Source organism: Lagopus leucura, unplaced genomic scaffold, assembly GCF_019238085.1.
Source record: "Lagopus leucura isolate 7727_CA_CO unplaced genomic scaffold, USGS_WTPT01 34820-0_obj-0_obj, whole genome shotgun sequence".
Classification (NCBI taxonomy): domain Eukaryota; kingdom Metazoa; phylum Chordata; class Aves; order Galliformes; family Phasianidae; genus Lagopus; species Lagopus leucura.
Window position 1 is genome coordinate 1 of NW_024969014.1, and position 9,655 is coordinate 9,655.

At 67.2% G+C, this 9,655-nt stretch overlaps 2 protein-coding genes across 2 annotated transcripts; both read right to left on the bottom strand.

The window, feature by feature from the left end:
* Positions 1-6: 6 nt before the first annotated feature.
* MAP1S (microtubule associated protein 1S) lies at positions 7-7,358 on the bottom strand. The gene is made up of 7 exons (XM_042894879.1): positions 7,223-7,358; positions 6,021-6,122; positions 5,146-5,228; positions 4,901-5,041; positions 1,476-4,589; positions 1,154-1,417; positions 7-939 (listed from the first exon to the last, which is right to left on the bottom strand). The coding sequence occupies exons 1-7, from the start codon at positions 7,356-7,358 to the stop codon at positions 784-786; spliced, it is 3,996 nt and encodes a 1,331-aa protein (XP_042750813.1). The 3' UTR covers positions 7-783.
* A 483-nt stretch (positions 7,359-7,841) lies between these two features.
* LOC122193968 (cocaine- and amphetamine-regulated transcript protein-like) lies at positions 7,842-8,683 on the bottom strand. Its single transcript, XM_042894880.1, has 3 exons — positions 8,570-8,683; positions 8,243-8,362; positions 7,842-8,167 (listed from the first exon to the last, which is right to left on the bottom strand). The coding sequence occupies exons 1-3, from the start codon at positions 8,681-8,683 to the stop codon at positions 8,060-8,062; spliced, it is 342 nt and encodes a 113-aa protein (XP_042750814.1). The 3' UTR covers positions 7,842-8,059.
* Positions 8,684-9,655: the final 972 nt, after the last annotated feature.

Here is a 9,655-nt window from a genome sequence, read left to right on the forward strand (position 1 = left end):
GGGGGGGGGAGGGAGGTGGGGGTTCTGCCCCCCCAGCCCCGCTGCAGGCAGGGATGTGCCACCAGTGCCATGAGCTGCCAGTGCTCAGCCCACGCTGCATGGGGACAAGAGGTGACACAACGAGGGGACACAGACTCGGGGTAGGGGGTGGGATTTGTCCTTCATGCCATGGGTGGGGGTGAGGATGGTGCAGCCAAGCCCCTGCCCCCCCCCCCCCCCCCCACCCCCCCCCCCCCCTGAACCCCTCTCTGCAGCGTGTGGCAGCGTGGACACAGGGGATGGTGATAAAGCTGTGCTGTAGTGCCATAGGGGCAGCCGACGCAGCCCCACAGCCATAGGGCAGCTATGGGGTGCTTAGAAGGGGCTCAGCTCTCTCAGCAGCCCCCGGGGTGGGGGGGCAGTAGTGGCTTCTCAGGGTGGGGGGCGTTGGGGGGGGGGGGGAATAGGAACAGCAAAAGACAAAAAAACATTCTACCCTGTTTGACTGAGCGTGGCTCGAGCTCCACACCCGGACCCCTGTCCCCGGGTGCAGAGTGGCAGCGTGTGGCATTGTGTGGGTGCTGTGGGACCACCGGACCCCCAGCCAGCATAGGAGGGGGGAGTGGGGGGAGGGCAGGACCCCCCTTCCCTCCAGCATCTCTCCCCACTCCTTTCCCTCCAACACACAGCGGCTCACGGTCACCATGCAGGGAGGGAAAGGGTGAGGGAAGTGAGCAGAGGAGGAGGAGGAGGAGGAGGAGGGTGGGGATGAAGCCCACCGTGACCCCTCCCCTCCCCCCTTGCTCAGAACTCCACCTTGCAGGCAGGGAAGGTCTCATCCTGCATGGCCACCGTGCTGTTGCTGCCCAGCACCGTGATGCCCAACTCCTGCTGCCTCTCGTGGGTCTCCTGGTACCACTCGTGCATCACCAGCGAATCGAAGGTGGGGATCAGCGTCACCTGCAGGGACAGCAACAGCACCTCATCACCACCGCAACCCCCAGAGCAGCACCCACAGCAAAAGTAAGGGGGAGGGGGAACGGGTGCCATTGCTGAGCGTTAGCAGTGCTCCATCCCACGCACTCCCCCTTCTTTTGGGGGTCTGGGGGCGATGCTCCGTCCCATGCGTTCGCCATCTATTTGGGGATAGGGGGTGGGGGGGAGGGGGTCTCACCTGAGTGTCGACGCCCCACTGGTGCTTGCCGGCCAGCAGCGCATCCAGGATGGGCCTCAGGACCCCCTCCTTCAGGTGGTCGTCGCCGCTCACCACGTAGCACAGGGAACGGATGCGGCGGAAGAATTCCTCATCCACCGTGCGGGCGCTCCACGAGCCGGGCAGATACGCCAGGTCCACGTACACTGGGGGGCCCTGGGGGGCTGCAGCCCGTAAGCCTGCGGGGATGGAGAGGTGGGGTGACGGGGACGGCCCTCTCCCCATCTCCAAACGCCCCCCACCCCCGTGCCCCCCCCCCCCACGCCCCCAGCCCCCCACCTGCCGGGGGGGGCCCTCCCGCTCCCGCTGCTGTTCTGGCTCCAGCGCTGCGCATGGTCCCTGTGCCACTGGGGGGGCCTTTCTTGTCCCCGGGGGGCAGGCGGGTCTTGTCCCCAATGGGACCCCTGCCCTTGGGGGCCAGGCTGGCGGCTTTAGGGGCGTCGGGTTTGGGGGCGGCGGGCGCTGTGCCCACACGGGATGGGGTGCGCTTGGCCTTGCCGAGGAGGGGCTCCTTCTTGGGCAGCGCCTCGGGGTCCACCATGCAGATGCCGGGCTGGGCGGGGAGGGGGCAGGGGTCCTTCATAGGGGCCGGCAGCGGGTCGCGGGCCCTGGGGGGGCCACGGTGAGGCTGTTCTGAGTCCTCATCTGACTCCAGCCCGTCAGCCAGCAGAGAGGGGCAGTCCTCGGTGGCGGGGGGCACATCGGAGTCGGAGAGGGTGGGCAGCGACTCGCTGACCGAGGTGGGGGGCGTCTCGCCCACAGGCTGCGGGGGGGGCCGGCCGCGGTGCAGGGCTGGGGGCTGCAGCTCCTGCGAGGGATCGCTGTCCGACAGGTCGCGGGGGCTGACGGCGGGCGAGCGGCCGGCTTTGGGGTGCTCGAACTCACAGGGGGACACCAGGCACAGGTCCACGTCGTGGGGCGAATCGGAGCGGCGGCCGTGGCGCGGAGCCGGGGGGGGATGCGGGTGGTGGCAGGGCCGTAGTGGCAGCGACAGCCCCCCTCCCTTGGCAGGGTCGGGCTCCGGCGTGGCGCGGGGCCGCACGCTGTCCTCCTGCGGGGACTCGCTGACCGGAGGCAGCACCTGCTCAAAAGACACCGACAGCGACTCGTCCACCTCGGTGGAGTGAGGGGAGCCGACCTCGGCCGGCAGCGAGGGGGTGGTGACGGTGGGGGACACGTCAGGGACGTCGTCCTTGAAGGGGCTGAGGGACAGGCAGCCTGCCTGCTTCTCATTGCCGTCCTGCGGGGCTCTGTTAGGCGCCCAGGGGTTGGGCTGAGAGTTGGCACCAGGATCCTCACCGCCGTCCTCCACCGGCGACTGATGGAACGGAGTGTGCCCGGCGCTGGCAGGCCCCGAGCTGCCCGGGGACATCATCTCCAGGGTCTTCTCCTCGGAGCTGCCACACGGGTCCTCGCAACCCTCGGGGCCGGGAGGCAGCAGCCCGGTGGGTGTCAGGTCAAAATTGACGCTGCGCTCGCTCCTGGGGGTCTTTGCCAATGGTGACGGGGGGCCGACGGCCTTCCAGGGGCTGCCCTCGGGGTAGCGGAAGCGCTGGGGGCTCTCGGGCTCCTCTGTGCCGTTCTCCACACAGCTCGGCTCCGACCCCCTCGCGGCGCCTCCGTTCTCCAGCGGCGATGGCTCCAGCTCACTCTCAGCCGTGGTGATGCCTTCATCCGGTGACTCCTCCTTCCTCCTCCTCCCCTCAGCATCCAGCACCATGTCTTCAGGGGAGGAAGGCTTGGAGCCCTCTGTTGGCCCCGGCTCCCTCTTGCTGCCCAGCTCCTTGCCGCCTTTGGCCTTGGGTTTCTCTGGCTCCTTCTTCAGGGTGGCTCTCTTGATGCTGCCAGCCTTGGCCAGCGGTTTGCGGGCGTCAGGCACCGGCGTTTTCCGTGCTGGGGGCTTTGCAGCAGCCTTGGGCTCAGCCTTGGTGTCCTTTGTGTCCTTCCGCAGCGTCTCTGCCTTCACGTCCTTCTTCACAGCCTTCAGATCCTTCTTTGGTTCCAGCTTCCCTTCGGTGCTCTCCTCCTTCTTCACTGGTTTCTTCTCCTCCTTGCGGGGCACAGGTTCCTTCCTGGGCATTGCCTTCTCCTTGCTCACCTTTGGCTTCGCCTCTGCCTTCAGCTTCTCCGCAGAGGAGTCCGGCTTGGCAAGTTTGGCCTTCTCCTCCTCTGACCCTGCTCTGGCCACCTCCCCCAGTGCCTTTGGCTTCTCCTTGGTCCCCACCTTCACTTCCTTCCTCTCCACCGTTTTCAGAGCCTTCTCTTTGGGTACCCCAGCCTCCACCAGGCTGAGCTTGGAGGCAGACGCCAAACTCTCCTTGCTCTCCGTCCTCCTCTGCTTCAGCTGCTTGTCAGCTTGAAGGCCCTTCAGGTCATTCTTGGTGACCACGGGCTGCTTGAGGAACTCCAGGTGCTTCACCTTCTCCAGCCCTTCCATGATGCGCGCCTGGGGCGTGCAGCCGGGGAAGAGGACACGGATGATCTTTTCGGCAGGGCTGACGGGGTGCCAGACCAGCAGGGCGCACACCGAGGTCAGGCACTGCAGCGGCAGCTCCTGCTCCTCAGGGTAGCCATCCCCAGACCAATGCTGCAGGAGGAACTCCAGCTCCTTGGTGCCCCGCACCGGGTTCAGCACGTACATGTCCAACCGTCCCACTCCCATCTTCTGGAAGAGGATGGTGGGCTCCACGCGGGGGCTGCCGTCCCGTGCCAGCGGGTTGGGGCGGATGCCCAACTTCTCCAAATAGTGCAGCGTCAGCGCCGCCTCGTCGCAGCTCTTCAGCACCCTTGAGTTGCCCTCGATGGCCTTCAGCTTCTCGGAGGCGTTGAGGAAGACGACACCCAGCTCTGGGGAGATGAGGTTGCGGGCCCAGTCGCCGTTGCCCTGCGAACCCTGCGAGGCTGGTTCCTCCTCCAGCTCGGCCAGTTTCCTCTGCAGCAGGCTGTTGATGCCAGGCAGGCTGTCGGTGCCCGCGTGCGTCACCAGGATGGAGTCGATGCGGTCCAGGTGCCGCACCAGCTTCCAGAAGGACGATTTGGGGTTGGAGCCGCCGTTCACCAGCACGTTGAAGCCGTTAACGGCAAAGAAAGCAGAGTCCCCTCTCCCACCCGGGAAGATGTAGCAGCAGGGCTTGGAGAGCTTGAGGAAACCCACCATGGTGGGGGGCTCCAGGAGGTCGAAGGGGGACTGGGGCTCCAACGACTCCGAGAGGTACTCCATGAACTCCTCCAGCCCCTCCATCTCGGGCAGGATGCAGCCGGGGTTGTAGCGCAGCTCAATGAAGTCCTGCAGGTTGTGATGGTCCAAACCCGAGTCCTTCCACTCCCCGAAGTCGGGGCAGCTGATGGTCAGCCTGGCCTTGGCTGAGGGGTCCGCGGAGCTCAGGATCTCCCCGACCTGTGAGGGGAGAGCTTCAGGCAGGGCCCCATTCACACCACATGGCACCCAGGGTCCCTCCGTACGGGGCAGCTCCCTCCCAGGCACACGCACCCCTCGCCTGCAATCTCTGGGCCCTCTCATAGCCCTGCCTCACTCCCAGCTATCACCGTGGCCCCCAGCTTCCTGTACTGGGCGATCAGAATGCAGCCACCCCCTCACCAGCCTCATGCAGCAGAGGGAGGGATGCACGCAGCACAGACAGCTCCGCTCGCTCGGCTGAGACGATGCAGACGTGAGCAGACAGTGCCTCCCCACACCCGGCCCCGCACCTCCTTGTCAGTGAAGATCTGGATGAAGTCCCGCAGCGAGAAGCAGCCAGTCTGCAGCATCAGCTCGCCCGTCTCCTCCACGCAGGGCCCCGCAAACACCAGCAGCTTGTGCTGCGACACATCCGTGATGAGGTTGCGCAGCTGCAGGGGCCGAGAGGGGGGCGTGAGGACACGTGAGGATGCTGCCCCCCATTCCCCCCCCCTCACGTACCATTTGCATCCCAGGTGCCCACCTCCCCGCTCACCTCGTCACACAGGGATTTGTCGGAGGGGTTGAGCAGCACCAGGGTCTCCAGCACATCGCCGCGGTGATGCAGGGTCCGCTGACCTGCGGGGACAGCAGCTGCCACCCATTCTTCCCCAAAACGTGGCAGGTCCCTGAGGACCTCCCCCGCCAGGCTGCGTGTGGATCAGGGGGTGACACAAACGTGCCCAGGACGGGGACAGAACCTGTCCACTTCCCCTGCGGAAGAGGGACAGCTGCCGGCCAGGACAGCGGGGGATCCGCTGCACTTCCCATCTCCTTCCTGCTGCAGGGAGGGGAGGAAAGGGAGCAGCCAGGCTGGGGCTGCCCTGCTGTCCCCCAGAGGTTCCTCGTAGGCTGCGGGCTTCAAGCAGAGACCCACAGCCCCCAGGAGCCAAACACAAAGGGGGACATGGGGCACCCCATCCCCACCAGGGGGTGGCAAGCTGCAAGCACGCATGGGTCGAGACATGCTGGCACCACAGCGACCACACAGCCCCACCAGCATCCGCCCTGGGGGGAGGAATGTGGCTGTTGGTATAGGAAGCAGCTTTCCACGTGGGAATCACAGGGCTCAGCCCCAAGCAGCAGCCAGCAGTGTCTAGGATGGGGGTACAAACTTCCAACACCCCTTTCCCCCCCCCTGCACTGGCCCCCATCCCCGTGACTGTGATGGCTGCCACCACCTCCTCCCCAAATCCCTTTTCCAGAAGCAGCGAAATGTTTGCGCAGCAAAGAGCATCTCATCCCATCTCATCCCCTCGGGAGACTCATGAATTAATCACTGCCACGGGGTCAGGTGAGGACCATGCCGACGTGCACTGACGCTCAGCCCCACCACAGCGCTGTCCCCAACTCCGAGTGCCACCTCCGTACCTTTGACAATGCTGGAAAAGGTGGCGGAGTGGCGGGAGACGAAGAGCTTCAGCTGCTCATCCAGGTTGCAGGAGGTGAGGTCGATGTCCCAGGAGCGGATGCCTGCAGGGTGGGCAGTGCCTGCTGTCCCCACACACGCCGCAAGTGACAGAGCCCCTCTGTCCCCACTCCTCACCCCTCCATGGCTCACACACAGTCATGCTGTCACCCAACCACGGTTTGCACCAGCACTGCCATCCAGCCCCACGCCGCAGGGATGGGGACAGCGTGGGGACCCGGGTGTGAGGGTGGCACCGCCGGCGTGTGCCGTGTGCTGTGATGATGCTGTGACTCACAGCCACGCCACCTCTGCCAACCCAAACCCAAACCCTGAGGCTACGGCAGCACCTTCCCAGCGCCTCTTCAAAGGGAAGGTGCTAATTAATGGAATTAGCGGCGCTGGGGTGAGTGCTGCCAGGGGACGGAAGCCCCCAGCCCAGTGCAGGCCCAGCTATTGGCTGTGCAGATGAGCTCCATCTCTCAGGGGGCTCTCGGAGGGGGAGGGGAGGGGCTGCCACCACCATCACTGCCCGCTAACGGCTGCCGATGGCGCAAGGAGCCGCGGTGTGGGGTTGCACAAAGGGCTGCCGGAGCCGTTCTCCAGCGGTTCCCCATCACTGCGGGTTTGGTCGCTCCGTGGTGGCACGTGGGTGTCCCCAGAGCGGGGCACTGCGATGCCACGACCCCGGGCCGAGGGTGATGGAGGAGCTGAGACGCTGAGACCCCCCCCCCCCCCCACCACCACACATCCGTCCCTGCACAAAGGGGTCCCCGGGGACAGAGACGGGAGCGGGGGGGCGGAGCGGGGCAGATGGCAGGGACAAAACCGGGGGCAAATCTCGGGGATTTGGGGCAGATCCCGAGCGCCCACGGGGAGGACGGGCGGACTGCATGAGGAGGGGTGGGAGAGAGGGGCGGAAGGCGGGGGTGCGGAACAGATGGCGGGGCAGATCCATCGACGACGGGCGGGAACCGACGCCGGGGAGGCGGCATCCCCCAGGGACCACCGCGGCCCGCGGCGCGGCCCACCGGGACCCCGCCCCGAGGATCTCCTCCCTCCTCCCCCCTCCTCGGGCCCGGGGCGGGCGGAGCGCGGCCGATCCGGCGTCGGGGCCGGACCCATTGGGGGGGCCGCGACACGAGGCCACGAGGCCGGGGCTCACCTCGCTCCAGCTGCTGCAGCGCGGCCGCCAGCAGCCCGGGCCGGTGGCAGCCGCCGCCCACGATCGCCAGCAGCGAGAAGCGGCGCGGCCCCGCGGCGGGACCGGGAGGAGTCGCCGCCGCCGCCGCCGCCGCCATCTTCGGCGCCCCCCGCTGCCGCGCCGCCCCCAGGCCACGCCCCCTCTGCGTCAGCGCCGCCAAGTCCCGCCCACTGATGTCACCGGCGGCCAATGGGAGGGCGAGGCGCGGGGAGAGAGGGAGGAGGGGGCGCGGCGGGAGGGGAGGGCTTAAAGGGGCGATGGCGGGGTGGGGCCGCCGGGTGGGGCCCTGCTTTACGCTGCAGTGCTGTGCGGTGTGGATGCGATGCGGTGCGAAGATGTAGCGTGGGGTACAGCTGGGGAATGCAGTGCAGCGTGCCGTAGCGCTGCGTACGGCTACTGGGTGCAGAGCTGCGCGGGGATGCGCCGTACAGCACTGTGCAGGGCTGCTAGACGCGCTGCAGCCCCTGGGCAATTTGAGCTGTGCAGTGCCGTGCGGTGAAAGCGTGAGCAGTACAATCTGTTGGAGGATGGCGCACAGCCCCATCGCATCCCCACCCCTTCCACCACACAGTTCGCTCACAGCCAGGGTGGCATCACAGAAACCCCCAAAGAGCAGAGCAGGCAACAGCCACGGGTCCAAAGTGCTTTAATGCGGCCCCCAAGGGTTTGTAAAGGCACTCAGATCAGGGGAGAGGAGCGCATCTCCGTGTGGGGAGGGGGCCGGGGCGCGTGGCCACCCTTCCACGCCACATGGCACAGCCAGCAGCATCCCGGCAGCATCCGTGCTGTCCCCAGCCCTTAGGCGCACCGCAGGATGTAAAGGTTGCAGGCGGTGCCGGGGGGGCAGCTGCAGCGCTTCCCAAAGCGAGCCCCCACCCGCACAGCACAGGGCTCCCCGAGCTGGCACTGTGAGACAGGAGCCGTCACCCTGGAGCCTGGGTGCCCCCCCAGCGCCCCGTGCCCCCCAACGCCCGGCCCTACCGAGGGCACCCTGCCCGGCTTCTTGGCCGTCGGCGGCAGCTCCCGGCTCCGCAGCTTCTCCAGCACCTCCTGCAGCGCCTCAACGCCGGCACCTCTGGCATCGACCCCGCGGGGCAGGAGCTCCGTGCGCAGAGAAAGAACAAACAGGTGAAAGCTGCCAATTCCCGCATCTCACCGGATATCCCTTTTCTAACTCCAGCGCTGAGATAAGCCTCCAAAAGTGCCCAGATTCCAACACAGAAACCCCCTCCTTAAAACCCTGGGAACTTCCCAGCCCCCTCAACGAGGGGGTGCACGTAGCAGGGACCCCAGCCCTCGGCCCCCTACCAGCTCCGGCTCCTCTCGACGTGGGGCTGCCCACAGCCGTTGCTCCCCCCCAGTGCCCAGCGGGACGAGGCCGGCGCTGGCTGCGCAGAGCAGGCAGAGCCACGCAGCGCCCATCTTCCCACTGCAGCGTCCATCATCCCCGCTGCGGGGCTCAGCTGCCTTTATTCCCCCCCCAGCAGCCCGTGGGTGGTGGGCAAACACCCACTGACGCAGGCAGGGAGGCTCAACCCGACTGCGGGGGTCTCCCTCCCCGCTCATAGTCTGTCTGTAGGGTGTTCCCCCTCCCAACCCGACCCCTATGGTGACCGAGGGGAGCCATCCCTGCAGTGCCATCCCCTGGGATGTGTATGAGCCACAGAACGGACGTCAGCACTGTTTACAGCCCGAGGCCAATTCCCTGAGCAAACACGGCTGCGGGGGAGGGGAAGGCTGCACATCTCGGGGGCTGCGGGAGAAGGCAGGAAGGACCCCCCCCCACAGCACTGCTACACGTCTCACAAACCGCTTTTATTCCAAAGGAGCTGCACGGATAGACGCACAGACGGACGGACAGCCCCACGAGGGCTCCGATACGGACCAACCCCTCACCCCACATCCGTGTGCCCCCCAGCGGGGCTGCGCTGAGCTGGCAGGACCCCTCCAAGTCCCCCCTGGGGGTGCGGGGGTCCCACTGCCCGCAGTCCTGGAGCACAGAAAGCGGATGGGGGCCCCCACCCCACGGCCCTGCGCAAGACCACGCTGGTTAAGCCGAAGCTCTCGGCTCCCCGCGGCTCGGCCGCTCCACACGGGACCCCAATCCCCGCCCCCTCCCCGCGCGGTGCCCTCTGGGTAACGCAGTCCACACTTCTCACAAAGCGGAAGGGGCGGGGCGCCGCGCCTCCATTTCCCTTCGGGCTTCGCGGGATCAACGAGCGGCGGGCAGAGCGCCGCGTGCTGCTGGCGCCCCCTGCTGGCGGGAATTGCTGGAGGAATGACGCAGCGGAGCTCCGGCCGCCAGGGGGCGCCCGAGGCCGGGGGGAGCTCCGTGCATTGAGGGGGGCGCCCCCCCCACGGACGGGAGAGGGAGGCGCAGCGCCCCGCCCCTGG